Source organism: Tuber melanosporum, assembly GCF_000151645.1.
Source record: "Tuber melanosporum whole genome shotgun sequence assembly, scaffold_207, strain Mel28".
Taxonomy (NCBI): Eukaryota; Fungi; Ascomycota; class Pezizomycetes; order Pezizales; family Tuberaceae; genus Tuber; species Tuber melanosporum.
The window spans coordinates 91,694-110,466 of record NW_003298872.1 but is presented as its reverse complement, the minus strand read 5'-3'; the positions used below and the strand labels follow the sequence as shown (position 1 = coordinate 110,466).

The following is an 18,773-nucleotide window of genomic DNA, read 5'->3' as shown; positions in this document are numbered from 1 at the left end:
GGGTTTTGGCGGAGCGGGAACGCGGAAAAATTAGTGACAAGGGTTTCTGGGACGGAAAGCCCTTCCTTGCTCAAAATCATGGGAAGGGGTTAAGCGAATGATCCTAAGTGCAGGTGCAACCCGTGCCCAATGGGAATTGCAGCTTGGTGAAGGAGCTCTGGTCTTTTTTGTCGGGCCCAGGGGAAAATCCTTTCATGTGGCAAAGGGATTCTACTAGTACAGTACCAATTGATTGAAAAAAGAACCGTTGTGGTGTTAGGGGTGATAGAATGGAGAAATGAGAAAAGTCGGCGAGATACTGGCATACGAAATAAAGTTAGAGTTCATTTGGGAGAGAGGAAAATGGGAGAAGGAAGGAAGAAGGTAGGAAGGGCAAATGTGGTTAAGGGACTCTCTTGCAATACACACTGCGCTCTATGCAGTTGAAATGAATATTTTGTGTTCTACTTTCACCCCGTGAGAATTGCCTCAAGGTTCAGTGCGGATTGAAGAAAAATCAAACCCTCATAAGCCAACCACCAAATGCAAGTCTCAGCGTCTCACAGCCGTTTCCCTGTGTTCCGCAGACGCTGTGTTCGGGCATGGGTTGAGCACTGGGCCGCTGCCCGGGGTCATGGACTGTACTAGTGTATTCTGCTTCCGGCCCTCCAAAGGCAGCTCCACGGGCGAGGCTTCAACTGTCAGCACTGCACTTGACTCCACCTTCTGATAAATTTAAAGCCAAGAGGGGAAAAAGGCGATGCTGCCCCTTCGGTCTTTGGCTTTTGAAAAGCTATAATAGGTGAGGAGCCCCAGCCTATATCAGGCCCGTATGATAGCTCCACGGAAAAAAAAACCTCCCCTTCCAGCCTACAACCCATTCGTGCTCCTCGTTCCGATGCCAACTTTGGTTATCAGAAATGGAACAGTAAATAGGGTGGTTAAACGTACATAGCCTTCGCCTCTGTTTCCATCTTCGACCGCCTCCCCATTGTCGCCCCCGTCAATTAGGCTATCAACGACTCTCGTTCGTGAGATCCGAGTTTTCTTTCAACATTGGCCACCAGGGTGACGCAATTACCGAAATCCTTTTTCTCCAAACACCTCCCCCCACCACCAACATCAGGAATTGAATTCTGCTAAATTTCCTCCACCATCTGTGAAACATCCTAGAGTATTGAACGGCGCTGTTTGGTTCTTTAGGTTCGAGTGGAAATGTCTTCATCCTCTTACCCACGAAGAGGTTTTACTATGCCGGGGGTGCCACTTCCCTTAGAGGATACTTTGCAACGGGAACCCGACGAAGAAACGGGATTGCTACAACCTCATGGCCCCCGTAATGCTCAATCAGACTACATACTCACCTCTAGGTCCCCGCCATCCCCACCGACTCTTCTGGGGAAGCAAAATTCTCGCTCTTTCTTTCACAGTTCGTATCATAGCCACCACTTGCACGGTAAGTGACTGGCTCTTTCCAGATACACTCCCATTGCCTCCTTACTTAACAGAATAATGCAAGCAGACCCTGACAAAGTCACATGGCCACAATATACTTCCTCCTTGGGAGTTCGGGATCAAACGGCCGAGTTGGCAACATTAGCGCTGTCGGATGCCGGCTCGGTGCGCGGTAGCCCGCCGCCTCGACCCCTGTCGTCTTCATACCCCGATATCGGGCTCAGCCCTACAGTGGAAGGGAGTTTGAATAGAACCAGAGTGATAGTTGAGGTGGCAGAACCCCCATCTGAGAGCGAAACCCCAACCAGTATCCCCGGGAAGTCCTACTTAACACACCTCCTACGAAACTCACCACCAGAGACAGATTCAGAATCGGAGACGGACGCGGAGGCACAGCAGGGTCTCCACGCCACGGATTATAACCCACATAGCCCGGTTGTAGATGATCTGCCGGCACCAAATAATACGGGTGGGCCACCGTCAACTCCGAAGGTACACCCTTCGGGGGATGGCACGAGATTATATGACGCCATTCAGCAGCCTAACGGTGAGGCTGTCTCTCACCGTGGTTATGGTGCGGTGCCTGGAGTGAAGGCTATCAGAGTCATAACATGGCCGACTGAGAAAGGACTGAATGCCATGAAGAGTATGTTGCACAGACGGAAGATGTGGAGAAAACAGGAGATCTGGGAAAACGTGGTGGCCAAACCAGTAGGATGTCTTCCTGCTGTTCTATTGGGACTGCTGTTGAACGTGCTGGATGGGCTATCTTATGGTGAGTAGTATTATGCGCAACCCTCACCAAGATATCGGAAGTTGGGAGCTAACAGGAATACAGGAATGATTCTGTTTCCCCTTGGACAGAGTATTTTCAGTGACCTTGGCCCTGATGGCTTATCAATATTTTACGTGAGCTGTATTGTATCGCAGTTGGTTTACTCATGTGGTGGTAGTATCTTCAAGGGTGGGATTGGTTCCGAAATGGTTAGTCACCAGACCCCGCCGATGGATACCAACTAGTTGTCTCACACGGCATCTAAACAACGTCTCATCCAATACTATTGCTAACAATTAATAGATTGAAGTTGTTCCATTCTTCCACAAGATGGCCTTTACGATTCTCAATCAGGTTGGGGAAGATAGACCCAAGGCAGTTATAGCAACAACTATATTATCTTATTCTCTCAGCTCAATTCTCACTGGCGCCGTATTCTTTGCACTTGGATATCTTAAACTTGGCTCCCTCACCGGATTCTTTCCTCGCCACATTCTAGTTGGGTGTATAGGTGGTGTAGGATGGTTTCTCGTTGCGACCGGCCTCGAAGTATCAGCCAGATTGGATGGTAACCTCAACTACAATTTGGAGGTTCTTCAACTTCTAGTTAAACCTGCGACCCTGGTGCTCTGGACAGTTCCTTTATTTCTCGCAATAATACTAATCATTATTCAACGTTTCATCAAGCATCCTTTAATTGTCCCGCTGTATTTTCTAAGTATACCTGCAGTGTTCTATCTTGTAGTGTTAGCCGTCCCCAACCTTAATATTGCCTCCCTGCGAGATCAAGGCTGGGTTTTTGAGCTTCCACAAGCCGGCGTACCTTTTTATCATTTTTATACATTATATGGCCAGTCTCTATTATCTCATTAGCCTGACTAGTTATTTACTAACATTATTGTAGACTTCAGTGAGGTCAATTGGAAGGCACTCGCCAGCACTGTGCCGGCAATGTTTGCTTTGACATTCTTTGGAATCCTTCATGTGCCGATAAACGTTCCAGCATTAGGAGTTTCCACTGGGGAGGATAACGTTGACGTTAACCGCGAGCTTGTTGCACATGGAATTTCAAATGCAATGTCGGGTTTCGCTGGCAGTATTCAAAATTACCTTGTCTATACCAACAGTATTTTGTTTATTCGGAGCGGAGGTGACAGTCGACTGGCTGGAATCATGCTTGCTATTGGCACTTTTGGTATTATGGCTATTGGTCCCACCATAATCGGATATATTCCAGTTTTGGTTGTTGGCGCACTGATATTCTTACTCGGAATTGAGCTTCTGCGTGAAGCACTCTATGACACATGGGGCAAGCTTTCTAGGCTCGAATATCTAACGGTACGTAGCCTAATCCCCTAATCGCCCACGCTCTTCTCATCACGAAATATATTATTGGTCACTAACTCTTCCCCGACCCCAACACCAGATTTGTACAATCGTTGTTACCATGGGAGCATGGGACTTTGTGATTGGTATCCTAATTGGCATAGTTCTAGCCTGTATGTCTTACGTTGTCCAGACATCCCAGAAACCGGCAATTCGTGCTATATATTCCGGCGCTATTGCCCGCTCAACCGTTCGGCGGCACCCTAATCAGCAACGCTTCCTACGGAAAGTAGGGCCCCAAATACAGGTATTCAAGCTTGCTGGATACATGTTTTTTGGCACAATCGCTTCGGTGGAGGGTAAGATAAGGAGTCTTTTAGAAGAAAAGAATTTCCAGGAACAACCTATTAGATTCCTAATCGTCGATCTTTTACATGTCAATGGAATGGACTTCTCGGCGGCGGAAGCATTCACTAGAATGCGGAGGTTGCTCTCAGCCAAGAATGTGGAGATGATATTATCTAGCGTTCAATCCGAGAGTGAAGTTGGTAGGGAACTACGAGCTGTTGGAGTATGGGGAGATAACGATAAGATCCAAGTCTTCCAAGACCTAAACGCAGCACTCGAGGCCTGTGAAAACGAATTCCTAACAGCTTTCTACTTTCACAGCGATGAGCTTGCTACGAGGAAACATAATCCCCCGACGCATCTTGGTACGACCCAATCTCAAGTTACACAGTCAGCAAGGATATCTAACTATAAACAGATGTCCCAAATCGGAACCCGAGCGATGTTCATGGCATTGAAGCGGCTTATAGCTCCCCACGGCGAAACCTCCTCAAGCTGGCAGCTGCATCAACACTCAGAGAATCGGAATCGGAATCCCAACACTCAAAATGGAAGAATTTCAAACAGCCGCTCCCACTAATTTTGCAAACATTCCAGGAGATGACGGACAAGCACGAAGATTTTTGGTTCCGTGCGATTCCCTTTTTCGTCCGGAGGGAATATGCTCAAGGGAGCATCGTATTCTCGCGAGGGGTAAGAATCCCGCGAGTACGGGTTGGGCGTATTGAAGCGCAGGTCTGACTCGTCTAGGACAAATCTAAGGAATTCTATCTCTTGGAAGAAGGCATGTTCCGAGCCGAATATGACCTGGAACAGGGCAAATACTTCGAAAGCATTGTCGCTGGTGAGCCTCCACTACATTTTTCATCTTATTATCATATTCATGAGGGTCTTGACATATATACATCAAAACAGGGACGACTTGCGGAGAACTTCCCTTCTTCTCTGCAACAAAACGGACTGCCACAGTTACCACGGAAAAGAAGACAGTGGCTTGGGTGTTAAATAAAAAATCCTGGGAATCCATGCAAAAAATCCAGCCAGATATCGCGAAAGAGCTCTTGGAAATATCTTTGAAACTAACGAGCGAGCGCATGAGCGCAATCACAAGGTAATATATTCCGAGCCCTTATCAACCACCCACGCTCGCTTATCGGAGGCCACCCTTCCGGGAGCCCTCTTTTGGTGCAACCATGCGACAACACACGTGCCCTTGTCTTAACACCACATGATTGCAAGATAAGCTGACGATAAATTTTTCTCCCAGCTATGTCCTTACGAGTGCTGGCTGATGTCTGCTGGTGTGAATAATTCATGAGAAGTGTGCAATTTGGATCACATCTCGATCTGAACTAGTTTCTCGGGACCTACAGCCGGGGCAAATGACGAATGGATGGGGGGGGGGGCCAAAATTAGAATAGAAAAGCAGATCACGAAGACGTTTTATTTCCACTCTCGTGCGCCCTCGTGGTTCAAACATTTTGTAGATATTCAGCCTGTCAATGACATGTCACTTTTTTTTCACCCAATCCTTTCTTTTCAATTTCTCGCTGCATTTGTGATAGCCAAGCCGAGAGATGCAATGGGGGATCGTAGGACGGAAAAGGTATAGGATGGATGGATGCAGTGCAACACTATCATACTGGTACGAGTACCGGTACTAGTATGTAAATCTATCTCTGTGTTGAAGGGCATGAAGCTTCATGGTTATCACTCGCGTCGAGGCCTGCTGTTCAGCTACAATAGGAATGCAGAGACGCGCTCTCCCCATAAAAGGAAAGGGGGGAGGTTAGATCCTTGGGACTAGGGTTGGGATGGGTCCGAGGGAGAGAAAGAAAAAAAGTGGGAAAAGGGAGAAGGCACATCTGGTCATCTCCTTCTTCCCCCGCCTCATCTATCCTAACGTGATTTCCACTGATATCGCGCTAACTGCAAGTGCTCTAGTATATCACACACGCGCGCGGGAGATGTTTTCGTGCAACAGGAATTATTTTGCAGGTTAACCCAAATTAACCGTTCATTACCGGTACTTGTATGGGCACTGGGGTATGGAGGTGGGTGATCGGACAGCCAGGGATTAGAGGTGTCAAAGCTTCTGTTGTTTGAGCGATATCCATGCCGAATCCATTCCTTTATTTCATATGAGGGCAGTTAAGTTCAAGCCTCCGATCACACCCAAATCTATACGGTACCCGAGTACCAGTACGAGTATACCGTACTATACTCATACTTGTACAGTAACGTACCCGAGTAGTTACTCGAGTACTCGTACAGTACAAGGTCTGGCAAGAAGTTTTGGAACAGTTATTTGCGGTTAACCAGCCAAATACATCCTTGTCTGTTTCGGTTAATAGGTTCCTACCCTTGTACCTGCACTTCTTTGTAAAACAGGTAAATTATCCTTGAACCCAAGCATGGCATTTGCAACCGTGATCCGACCGCAAACCGTAAGGGCAAAGTTGAGTCGAACCCATTTCCTCTGGCTGATCAAGGAAGCGCGACGGCAGTTGTGGCGGCGCAGTGGAGAGTGAAAGTAATACGGTACAGTACTCGTACACTGTACAGTACTGGGAGGTTGTGCAGATGGGGAAGTGAATACCGGTGTTAAAACGCAGCAAATTTTTAATTTTTTTCTTCGAGAAATACATCACAGCATCATCGAGATCAGGAATGGTTCAAGTGTGGCAGTGGTGTGGTGGGTGCTTTCTGCTCGTCATGCCACAGCGAGAGATCTCCCTCGGCCATGCTTGCCTTTGCTGAAGATCTCAGGTTGCCACAGGGTCATCAATCGTGCTGGGAGCCTGCGAAATCTTGCATGCGGATTGAGGGATGAACGTTAGATCTGCCCCTTCTCAAGCCGAATTCGGGGGTCGAGAATTTTTGGGAGGATTCGAGAGAGGTTTCGCGTGCTGCGGGGGGGAGTGATTCACTTTCTGCTCCTGACTCGCTTTCTCCGGTCTTGTCCTGTATCGCATCATATCATATGTTTGATCCTGCGCTAATGTAGTCCGACCGAGTGAGCGAGCGGGTCGAGTGGTGAATGATGGGAAACAGTTTCGATCGACGGAGGGATGCTGCTGTGTCGGTGCACATAGAACGATTTCTTAAACTAGACGACGACTTTGTCATGCTTCAGAAGGAGGCGGTATGTTGCTACCGGTTTAGAGAAATTGAATGGGATCGAATCAAATTAAATCAGAGCACAGATTTTCCAATTTCCCTTTTATGGAGGGGAATTGCGCTGAGGGAATTGCAGCGCTGAAACGGGCGCTAACGAGGGAAAGGGAGAGAGAAAAATGAGTTTGTGTCTTTCCTTGATTTTCTTGTCTTTATTTGATTATTAATTTTCGCACACAAGTGATAATAATTTCTGGTATGGCTCGAGTACTATACGGTATGCTACTGTACCGTACCTGGGCTTTGGTCACAGCACTGTACCGGTACGAGTAAACGTATCATCCCCTAAACTGTACGGTACAAGTACACAGATTTTGCAGCGCGGTTAATGGCCTAGGTTAACCTCAGACCCTTGCCAAAGGCAGTACTAGTACTTGTATGGTCGGGGAGCTCTCGCGGTGACCCGACCAGTAAGAGTACTCGTACAGTACCGTACGTAGAGGGCATCTACACTTTGCCACACATGAACTATTCCTAATCTTGGAATATTCTAGGGAACCAAAAGCGACGAGGAGGGCAAGTGAGAGAGAGAGAGAAACGAACCCTTTTCCAACCTCTCTCTCTTGTCTCGAGGAGGGTTGGAAAAAGTAAAGAAAAAGCTTACCACTGCCGAATGCGGGCAGGTGAGGGGGTTGTAGAGCGGGGAAGTGGTTGATTAAAAGTTAGGTCCGGTTAGAGTCTTTTTTTTTTCTTCATCTTTCCTTTTTTTTCTTCTCGCTCCGGAAAACGGTCGGAGATTCAGGTCTGGAATGACCTAATGCTCAAGTAGGAAATGCTAGGTAGGACCAGGGTGAAATTAGGAGGGAGAATGGAAGGGAAGGGCAGCTGTGCTCGTGCGCTACCGGTACTAGGCACGAGAGAATAGGGGGCAGGAAGCATAAAGGTACTCGAGTACGGTATTGTACGGTAAGAAGTCGGTTGGGGGTTCAGTGGGGAGTTTGAACGACACCGTGTGCTACAATCGCTTAGTGCTGGAATGACGATTGTGTTATGGACTTTGCTTGCATTGTCAGCGTGGGATACCAGGATACGGTGAGAGGAGGGGTGGTTGGGTAGCATATGGCGGCGCGGAGCGAGGGACGAGGAGAGGGGAGCACTTTCACGAGCGATTGGATGTGAAAATGATTCTCTCTCAAAGGGACTCAAAGGGTTTGCTTGCATTTTTCGGGTCGGCCTTTTACGATTTTCGTTTGGCTTTAATTTTTGACTTGCAGGGTAGAGGGAGAGGGCGGAATAGCCTTGTCCTAGTGACGAAATAGTCATGTGGTCGATGTTCGGAAGTGTGGAGAGGATCTTGGAAGCATCATGAAGAAGAAGGAAAGAAGGGGTGTGGGTGGATAATGGATGGATGTGAGGATGGGTGAACAGGAGGACCCTAGACTACTGTACTCGAGTAGGGTAGGCCATCGTAAGAATCGTCGTACTCGTGGCTATCGTACTTGGTGTCATGTCATGCTTGCCTGCCTAGCTACCAGGCCACTCACTGGATACAACCAGTGGACTGCCTACTTGTTTGATAGACTGCTCGAGTATTGTGCCCCGCTCAGGCGAAGGTAAATTAACAGCAACGGATAATTTTTTTCTCCTTCCTCCTCCACTTCCTCTTTTGCCCGCCCGTCCAGTACTTGTATGATTCCCACTCTCGAGCAGAAGAGCTCGGAGAGCCAGAGGGCTTAGAAGTACCCTGGGAAGGAGTAGTGATTGGACCACTGCATATGCAGCTTCGTAGGCGACGGCAAGACCCTAGTCTTGGCTTTAAATAAAATACCGGTATTATACATCTTGGCAGAAGTACCATGCAATCTTAACCACATCCCAAAACATGAGATTGCTGTGGTGTGGGAGGGGATGGAGGGAGAGCGACTCTGAGCGAGAGTGAGAGAGAGGGGAAGAGGGAAGGCAGAGAGAATTTCCGAGTACAAGTGCCGCTACAGTACTCGTACAAGTACTCTCTGCTTGAGGGCCTGTGATAGTCTTCGCTGTTCGTTCGTTTATTTATTTTTAATTTACTTGCCCGAGGAAATTTACAAGAAACATGGCGCAAGTACAACAGTTGAGAGAGAAATACCGGTGCATGTTATGGGCCCTCTATTCAGGCGTGCTGAATTAAGCAATGGTGAGGATTGATGGAGGGAGGGGAGGGGTGATACCGGGAATTGACGATGATATATAGGGAGTAGAATGGAAACATATTGGTGCGGCGGCCGCCTCGGAGGTGGAATGGTAGGGGCGGTATGATACTACAAGTGTGAACATGGACGTTGAACTGACAGTGCCACAATGCTCACTTCTACAGCAGAGCGGGTGCAGAGTGCTGCCTGGGAAATCGGGATGAGATGGTCGTTAAATTTATGTGATGGGTGATATAACAAAAAAGTGAAATAATATTAGGTAGCGTGATCGAGTTTGAATATCCTTTTCCTTTGAGCAAGGAAACGATGGCTGTATCGAGTGCCGTTTCGTGCCAATGAAATCAAAACGAAATCAATCCCGATACCGGAGGCAATAGAAAAAAAGGGAGAGTCCAATTGTATTTCAAGAGAATGGGAGGAAGGGAAAAATTAATCAATTGACTACGGGTAATTGATGGACCAGACAGAGCGGCACCAGAAGCCCTCCGTAATAGCATTTTGTATCATTTCGCGAAAGGTGCTAGCGGAATTTGGACACAGAAACCGTCTCTTACTCGAGATGGTCTCAGCAAGGGCAGCCCCCTTGGGTGCAATTTCTATGTTATGATACCGTACTTGTAGAGCAGGATGGCTGGCCGGTGGTTGGCTATGGTACCCCCCGCTCTCTCCCTGGCCGCGCGCCGCTTGCCCTGAAACACAATTCCCCCTCTGCTGCCTTTTGCTTGCCCACACCCCCCATCTCTCTTCCTTTTCTACCGCGCTTCCTTCTCTTCCCCCTTCTCCTCTCTCCTTCCCTCCTCTGCTCCTCGTCCACACTCTCTCGTCAACACCACATTCTCCCTTTCTTCAGACCACCCCCCCTTACTTACCTTTTCACTTCCTCGTGTGCTCTTACTCACCCCACCCACACAAGCTGCCCTTTGTTAGGATAACAATAGGCTCTTTTTCTTCTTAAATTTCTTGAGAAAACTCGTTCTCTTCTACACTAATAATGTCCGACGCTGTCAAGCCGGAGGATACCAAGCCCGTGGCAGTCGAACCATCCAAGTCAACTGAGACCGAAGGGACTGCTGCCGCCTCGGAGACTGTCACCGCACCTGCCACCACTTCTGATGAGGTTACTCCTGTAGCTGCTGACAAGCCCGTTGAGGAGACCGCTGCTGTTGAGGAAAAGAAGGAGGAAAAGAAGGAGGATGACAAGCCTCCCGAGCCGAAGGAAATTACACAGGGAACTCTATCCAGGTTTCCCTCCGGTCTCATGGCGTAAGCGGTTCAATTTTTTCTACTCTGTTATATTTGAACTACGTGCTGATTGTTTTGAAGCTTCTTTAAGACCAAGAGGTTCTTTTACTTCCAGGACGAGCCGATTCCAGAGGAGAGGCTGAAGGTTTATCTTCAGAAAGCCAACTCTACCCATACAACTGCTGCTTATGCCAGTCAGACAGGAAAGGGGTTGCTCCTTTACTCTAAGGCTGAAGGACAGAGTCCTCATGGTATCATCAAACTAGTAAATACCCATGTTACCTAAAAACCTATTACATATGTTTTAACAAATTTATAGGCAGATGTTACTGAGGTCACCTCTCTTGGTGCTGCCAAATTTGTTTTAAAGATTCCGCACGGTAATGATCTTCACTTCGAGTCACCAGGTGAGCGTGATAGCTGGGTTTTCACCCTTAAACACAAGATCACCGAGGCCAAGGCTATCGAGGAAGAGATTGTCAGCTCCGAGGGCTACAAGTCTACCCTTGCGAGACTGTGTAAGTATTAAAATTACGATATGTTTTGGATCTTGTACTAACCATCCAATAGCTAAGTCTACTCCAATTGCAGCTGCTAAGGCGCCGGAGAAGCCTGTTGAGACCAAGGAAGAGAAGGAGACTGGAGAGTCTAAGCCTGAGGAGGACGCTGAGAAGGTGAAGTCCACCGAGACGGTTCCCGCCGTCACTTCTGATGATGAGGCTGGCCCATCTGATAAGAAGGATGATGTCAAGCGCTCTGCATCAAAGGGCAAGAAGCGAGTATCTGTTTTTGGATTCCTCAAGAAGGAGAGGGTTGAAGAGAAGAAGGGAGAGTCTGCTGAGAAGGATGAGCCTAAGGAGGAATCAAATGTTGCGGAGCCAACAGCAGCTACCACTGATGGTTTGTTCATGATGTTCAATTTTGAAGACGGAAAAGCTAATAAAGTTGCAGCGCCTGTTGATGCCACAGTTGGTGCTGAGGTGAAGGAAACCGAAGCCGTTAAGCCTGTTGAGGGGACCAAGGAGGTTGAGAAGGCCCCTGAGGTGCCTAAGCCTGTTAAGCGACATTCTTACTTCACCGTCAACCCTTTCAACCGCGAGAAGAAGGAGAAGGAGGTTGCTGAGGACAAGAAGGAGGGAGGGGCTACTGAGCACAAGACGGAGACTGAGACTGCACCCACTGAGGCGAAGCCCATAGATGTCGCTCCTGAAGCTTCAACCGCTACCGGGGAATCCAGTGCCTCTCCACCAAAGCACAGATTCTACACTAACATCTTCGACAGGAGGGGCGACAAGACAGAGAAGGTAGTTTTTTTTTTCTGACTTTCTACCGAACACATCTGACTAAATTGTTAGGAGACTGAGACTAAGCCTGCTGATCCTGTTACTGAACCTGCCGCTGTGCCAGCAACCACCACTGGGTCTACCACTACACCCGGTGAGGAATCAACTGTTGCTGAGGCTACTAGCCCTACGACCGGCCCTAGGGAGCAGAAGCGCAAATCAAGCTTCTTCTCTCCTTTCAAGAAGGAGAAGAGGGCCGATGATGTCAAGTCGGATACTGAGGAGGGCGAACCTTCTTCTCCCAAACCTAGCACGTCTCCGGTTCCCAAGCCAGGTTTGTTGACTGGTCTCATGCGCAGAGCTAGCAAGGCTGGTAAGGGAAAGGAGACTGAACCCGGAGAGGTTACCGCGCCCGCTACTGTCGTTGAGGAGACTACTCCTGCTGCCCCTGTAACTACCACAGAAACAGAGACACCAAATGGTGCTCCAGCTACTGCCGAGACTAATGCCATTGGTGACGTTGTTCCGGAAGCTGTCACTGCCGGACAGGCTCACCCTGTGCAGGCGGCTGCTTAAACATTTCACAAAAAGCTTGCATGACATGTCGTATGAAAATCTGCTTCTGTTTCTCCCTTTTCTTTCTGGGTTTTACGCACTTCCAAGTCCTGCACCTTCACCTAATCAGCATCTCTTTTGTTCGTTCAACTTGGCTCAAGTATGGGCTTCATCCGCTACGCTGTTTTCTCGTCTCTGCGAATCTTGATTAGTGTCACGGCCGATGTTGGGTCTAATTTTTTCTTTCTTTTTTCTTCGTTGTCATGATTCACTAATTACAACCCACCTTTTTATATCCGTGTTTGGGAAGTTCGGATGTGTGGTGTCGTTGCTTGTTGGCTGTCCTCTAATGGTTTCTTTTATGTATCCAAATTCTGGCTCCTAGCTTCTCTTTTCTTTGCTTACCTGATTCAAATATCCTTTTTCTTCTCGGTTTGCAATCATGATGGCTTGCAGTAGCCAGAATCTTATATAGTATTTAATAATCCGAAAACATTGCTTTTCAACAGAATTTTTTTATTTCTTCCCCTCAGTGTTGCTGTATTTGATCTCGTGGATTCTCCGAGCTGTTTCCAATTACCCCGCACCGTTTCACCGCCGGTATTTCTCAAGTTGAACACTCTTTCCGGATAATAGCGTGCCTTTTTTTCGCGCTGGACTGATCCCTTGACATGCGGGAGGCGGCCTTTAATTGCTCCTCCCTGTGCTCATTCGGGGGGGGGTTTTCGTGGTGTCGCCCCTGGTAATTCAGTAACGGGCAATGGGCAACGAAATACTATACAGATATTGAACGCTTTCTCGCTTTCTCACACATGATGACGTTCAATTCAGTCACAATATGGTGCTGCGGGATATAGGGCCTCGTGTTGCGGCTATTTTTGTGGAATAATTCAATGATTATCAGAGATGGGATGCGATGGATAAGGATAGCTTCTTAGTGGTTACCATTCTGCTGCTCTATTGCGGCCTCGCAGGTGTGTTGTTGGCCGTTAGAACCAAGTATAATTCTTACCCATTGGGGATGAATCAATAAAGACTTGTCGGCAGGTGCTTGTGTTCTACCGTAATCAATAGCCTTTCCTCATAGCTTTTAACCTATCGTGTCAAATAGCCCGTAGCTGGATGCCAAGAGCCCTTCCTTTAGCTCTCTCTTTGCCTCAGCTGAGGCTTATTATCACGGTCGAGTACCGGTATGGTATCATACCGATATGGGTACCACTCTCGTTTCCTCCCCCTCCTGCTTTCTCCCTGACATCTTATCATCGCTAATGAGGGTCCGTTCCCACATATTCTCTCACTTACGGACCAACCCTTCCAACCACTCAAGTCTCTCTCATCTCACTTAACCTGATCTCGCCTCTCACTTCTGTGTCCCTGTTACTTAGCTCAGGAATTTTCCACACCTCCCCTGGGAGGTACTTCACTTTTGATTTTTGCTCAACCCATCTTCACCTTTGCTGTGAAGACCGCCTGCACTGCGTATAATACCTTACGGGAAACACTTCACAGTCTTCCTCCACTCAATTCATACTTTTTCTAGCAATCATTTTATTACGTCTAAGGACAGATCAGGGGCATAAGGATGCACAATGGGTTGCTGTTTTTCAAGATCACCTAGCGATCCGGGGGAAGCTATTAGGATATCTCACATTCATGGTAACCAAACCTCCATGGAGCAGGAGCAACAGCAACCTCGTGTCGAACATACGCTGCCTCTACGGGATAGATTCAACCTTCCTCTTCACCGCCATATTTGGGTGTCCAAGGTACCCTTGACCGCGGGGCAGCTGCGGCTCCGGAGGGAGGAGTACTTTGATACGCGTGTTACAGGACGAATGGAGATTTGGAACGCGATTAGGATGGCTGTGGACGTTCTGGATGAGGATCTGGAAACAGCGCAGCAGATACTTAATGCTGCCGGGATTTCTATCCCTACCGGTAATGATTCCTCTCTTTCCCTTACGGCAACCTTCATTTTCTTTTCACCCTCGCACTTCCCCCCGGGTGGAAGGGTCAGGAGGACGATGGGCTATATTTAGTAAACACCTGAAAATAGCATTTTTACTTATCACTGCTTCCAGGCGACCTGAGAAACGGGGTCTTTGACGAACTCGGGAACCGCTATGACCTCCCAGAGTACTGCGTATCCATACCCATGAACCTGCTGCAGACTCCTGATGGTGGGGATGATATAGAAGAGAAGGGGGCCGAAACCGACAATGAGGAAACGGATATCAGGAGGGAGGAAAAGGGAAAGATGCCGATCCATCTTCAAGAAAATATCTATTCCGTCACTGCCAGGCTTTCCGACCGAGGCGGCCCTGATATCATGGTGCGGTTTGCCAAGAGCGATCATGTCCGGGTGATTGCAAGGAGGATCTTGGAAAATGCGGGGGTAAGCTGGACTAGACAGGATTGGACGGATTAGAATTACGGTGTGCTGATTGGTGGTGTTTTTGCCCTTGCTAGATCCCGCCGGATCAATTCAAGATCCGGATTGCGTATCTAGGGAAGATGTGAGTTTTGATGTTCCGTTCACTTGCATCTTGGGGTTTTTTTTAATTAGTAGAATAAGAAGACTAACCTCTTTGCGGCATAAAGACTTAAAGATACTGAAACCCTTCATGAGAACCACTGGGTTGATGGCCATCTTGTCAATGCTCTCGTGTTTCCAAGGACTCGATTCTAGTTAAACTGTTTGGTTTTATCAACCCATTTACACCTCTCGCTTCCCAGATCCACCAATCCCTTTCACAATTGTCTCTCTCGTAGATCGGACAGGCCTTGGAGCACAGAGCGCTGCTTGCTTTCCTCACTTTCTCTCTCATTGCTAAATCGCCGCTTTCCTTACTTTTTTCCTTTTTTTTTGTTTCTTGGTGGCACAATTCCACGAAAACATTTAATTTTTACCGGCATCTTTTGCTAATGCTGCTTTTTCTCTCACGTTTCTTCATTATGAGGTGGTTGGGACGGCGTAATTGGTTTTCGCGAGTGGGGGCGAAGTGTTGGGGATGGGCGCGGCGGGGAGAGGGGAGCAGAGAGTTGTACATTGGGGTTTCTAATAGGGGGCGTTTGTGGAAGAGGTGGGTAACCCACTGGCTTTTGTTAGCTTTGGTGGCGATGCGAAGACGTGGTTCGGCGTGATGGGCCTCTAAGGAGGATTGCTCTAGGCGATTTGTTTATATCCCATACCGTATATTTTCAACTATTCAATATTTGTACTATACCATACTAGACATGCACCCTCTATCTAAAAATGAATGGATGAATGGATAGTATCAAACTACCCAAGGTGACCCGGACCTTCTCCATCGATGGTCATGTAGTCTACTGCACTCGAGTACTCTTCAGTATCGACATGAACCTATCCCCTCTCTATCCCTTACTACACTGTAAAGTGGCATCCTATGTCACCTCGGGTTTTTACATGTAGAACGCCCTACTGCATTATGCTGCACGCAGCTCTTGCCCGTTTGCTCAACAGTGGGGCATAAGTCCAATCACAATTAGGTTCTCTGGACCACAGGCATGATGGCCAAGCACATGGCTAGTCATTGGACTTGGGTGTGCGGTAAGACTACAGGTTGGGGGATAGTGTATTCAACTCCCTTGCGGACTCCACCCTGTACTCGCGCAGCCAGTGTTCCCAACCGTCCCGGGCAGGGTGGGTAAGGACAGCCGGGCAGGTGTCCGTCTTTGATGAAGATTGCAGTCCTGTAGGTGATGACCAGGCCCTGTAGTCTTTTTTTTTGGGAAATAGTAACTTCCAGTAGGGCCCGGGCATCTTTGGAATTGAGGGGTGTCACCTGCAGGGCCCGGCCGTCCTGAGTAAGGACGGGCATCACCTGTAGAGCGCCACTGCCACTAACAGAGCCTGGCCACTCCCATCAGAGCTGTTTTATCATACGTATTGCTGCCCTCATCATCTATTGGCAAAGTTGTAGCTCATGAAGCCCTGGTGGAAGGGGGGTCTCATTTCTGAAGAGCCATTAGTTGAAGTGGAGACCATGCTTTGAGATTTGGAGGAGAGGGTGCAAAGGTTAGGTCAAGAAAGTGTGATGGGTTCAGGGAGCTCAGAACCAGTATCAAGTACCACTGGGAGTGTTAGTTGATTTATAGCGAAATTTAATACATGATAGCAGAAATCAAAATGTTTTGCTTCTCCATAATACAGACAACATGCTTATGCAATTCAAAAATGAAACATAAACTAAGACACCCATGGGGCCCAGTCATCCATCCACAGCATAGATCTGGATGGACTGCAACTTGGCGTCCACTCCAGCTAAAGGCCTCACACATGGCGTCCATCCCGTCATAGGCGAAAGACGGATGGACTGGACGCTTGGGAACACTGCGCGGCGGCGCAGCCGAGTAGGGGTAATGCTCAGGTTAACCTAGGCAACCATCTACAGCACCAGTGCTGTGTTTATCAGTTTGTCGTGGTGGGAAGTGATGGGGTGATGGGGTGTGGCTAGGGGAGATGAATCATACTCGGGTATCGTACTCGTAGAAAAGGGCGGAAAACATTGAGCAAACCTTTTCAGTACCATGCTCTCGGCATGAAACCTTCTCGGATAGCATCAACTGAGAAATATACCATCCAAAAAAATAAAACCATGACTGGGATGCCAGAAGCTAGTATTAGATTATTTCAAGATCATCAGCTAGCTGAATAAAGGCAACCTCTATACCTTATAGGTGTTTCTCCCCTTCCCACCACATACCTCCTTCCTATCAACACAAACTCAAACCAGCTTCCAGCCAAGCCTCATTTTACCCTGCAAGAGCACCTCTGGAGTCACTTGGTGCAGCTCACTCAACAATTGCAAAAACCTACAAAGACTATATAACTTCACAGTAGATCGAGGCTCTCTTGACCAGGCACTCTCCTGACTGGGTGCTCTCCTGACTAGTTGCTCTCTATCTCTAGCACATATCCTTACAAGAATATTCTCCTTTATATACAGGAATTTATGTGGAATGCTATCTTTTGGATTTTGAATTCAAGTTACCTCTCTTTCTGGAATTCATGGTGATTTGTGCAACGTGTTTTTTTGTTCTACAAGATGAAATAAAAATCTATCCTTTCTCTTACTCACTGACAGGTTAAAGCTTGCGAAAAAAAGCAGAAAGATATCACTTAATTATTATAATATTACTTGATTTGAACTATTGATATTATCCTTACACATCTATAGCGAGGAGTGGTAGGCGTATTGTAAAACTCAATCTTCTCATCGTTGATAGAAGATACAGAGAATATAGGTTTCTCTTTTCCGACAACACTAGGAATAGCAGGTAAATCCTCCATAGTATTGAATTAATCAAAGTATTTGGATCTAATTGAGTTCCTATAAAAGCTTATATTTCTTTACTTCTCACAGGGTTTCATATGGGATTAATTGGCTACAAACTCATTCATGTCCTTGAAATGAATCACATATGGGATTGTTTAATTCTGCGAACTCCACTTCTCCTGACAATTCAAACAATTGATAGACTACTATTTCAGTCAAACCTAAGCTACTTGTATCTTTCTCCAAGTATCCCACTGAGCCAACCTTGCACATGCTTGTCTTGAACTACTACTTTGCCATAAGTACCAACAACTAGATTTAGCACTGCTACCTTGGTGATAAAATCCTGAGTCCAAATCCAGGCAGTCATGAGTGCCACTTACTCATTCAAAAGGCTTTTACAAAGAGTGGCAACTTCTTTGCTGGGTGTGGGATTATTCTGAAATCCCTCAACATCTCTACCTCTTGTATTGTTGAGTTGTTTTTCAGATCTGAGGAGGATCTCTGGAAAGCTGATAGGTTTGTCCATGAGTACTCCAAGGCCATGACAGGGAAGGGTGATGATATCTGCTGTATGGAGAATACCTGAAAGATGGTCTACCACAGAGTCCATCTTCCTGAAGAATACAGTAGCAAGTTTGTTGGTAAGTGAGATCTCAAGGAAAAGAGATTGCACGAGCTTGAGGATATGAATTCTGTCTTTCATTCAACTGGCGAGATGTGGATTTATAGGATCTGCTGTGTATACTATATGAGTTTCCTGAACTGGAAGGAGTAGTTGGCATAGACCAGGGAGACTTGGACGATAACCTTTAGTGGCTTTAGGGTTGCTGAGTTCTTTATTGATGGGTATAAAGAGTATAAAGAGTTTAACTTTTTCGTAAGCCCTTATGCCGGAGGGATCAAATGGTATGAGGAGCATTCCCATAGGTTCTTTCTGAATCCTAACCACTTGTATTCTCCTCAAGAAATAAAAAGCAATTGGTGTTAATATCACTTCGTCCGAGTAGTACTTTTACCACTTGCTCAGATCCATTTACTGTGGTGCTCACAGGCAGCATCCAAGTGTGGTACCCAATAGCGGTATCCAAGGATGGTACTCCAAGGTGGTATCCAAGGGTGGTATCTAAGGATGGCCAACCTATCATTTTGGCAATCTTCCTATTCCGAATAGTACTTGGTGGATATATAGGCATTCCTA

The 18,773-nt window shown here is 47.2% G+C and overlaps 3 protein-coding genes; all 3 read left to right on the top strand.

The window, feature by feature from the left end:
- Positions 1 to 823: 823 nt before the first annotated feature.
- Positions 824 to 5,412, top strand: GSTUM_00000585001 (uncharacterized protein). XM_002837901.2 has 10 exons: positions 824 to 1,435; positions 1,502 to 2,209; positions 2,273 to 2,418; positions 2,513 to 3,063; positions 3,121 to 3,547; positions 3,636 to 4,248; positions 4,302 to 4,576; positions 4,634 to 4,727; positions 4,799 to 4,994; positions 5,151 to 5,412. The coding sequence occupies exons 1-10, from the start codon at positions 1,195 to 1,197 to the stop codon at positions 5,173 to 5,175; spliced, it is 3,276 nt and encodes a 1,091-aa protein (XP_002837947.1). The 5' UTR covers positions 824 to 1,194; the 3' UTR covers positions 5,176 to 5,412.
- A 4,585-nt stretch (positions 5,413 to 9,997) lies between these two features.
- GSTUM_00000583001 (uncharacterized protein) lies at positions 9,998 to 13,306 on the top strand. XM_002837900.2 has 8 exons: positions 9,998 to 10,354; positions 10,394 to 10,455; positions 10,516 to 10,699; positions 10,754 to 10,952; positions 11,005 to 11,108; positions 11,187 to 11,334; positions 11,386 to 11,738; positions 11,790 to 13,306. Exons 1-8 carry the CDS (start codon positions 10,184 to 10,186, stop codon positions 12,291 to 12,293), a joined length of 1,725 nt encoding a protein of 574 aa, XP_002837946.1. The 5' UTR covers positions 9,998 to 10,183; the 3' UTR covers positions 12,294 to 13,306.
- Positions 13,307 to 13,590: 284 nt separating this feature from the next.
- Positions 13,591 to 15,533, top strand: GSTUM_00000582001 (uncharacterized protein). XM_002837899.2 has 4 exons: positions 13,591 to 14,210; positions 14,354 to 14,667; positions 14,742 to 14,788; positions 14,874 to 15,533. Exons 1-4 carry the CDS (start codon positions 13,862 to 13,864, stop codon positions 14,959 to 14,961), a joined length of 798 nt encoding a protein of 265 aa, XP_002837945.1. The 5' UTR covers positions 13,591 to 13,861; the 3' UTR covers positions 14,962 to 15,533.
- Positions 15,534 to 18,773: the final 3,240 nt, after the last annotated feature.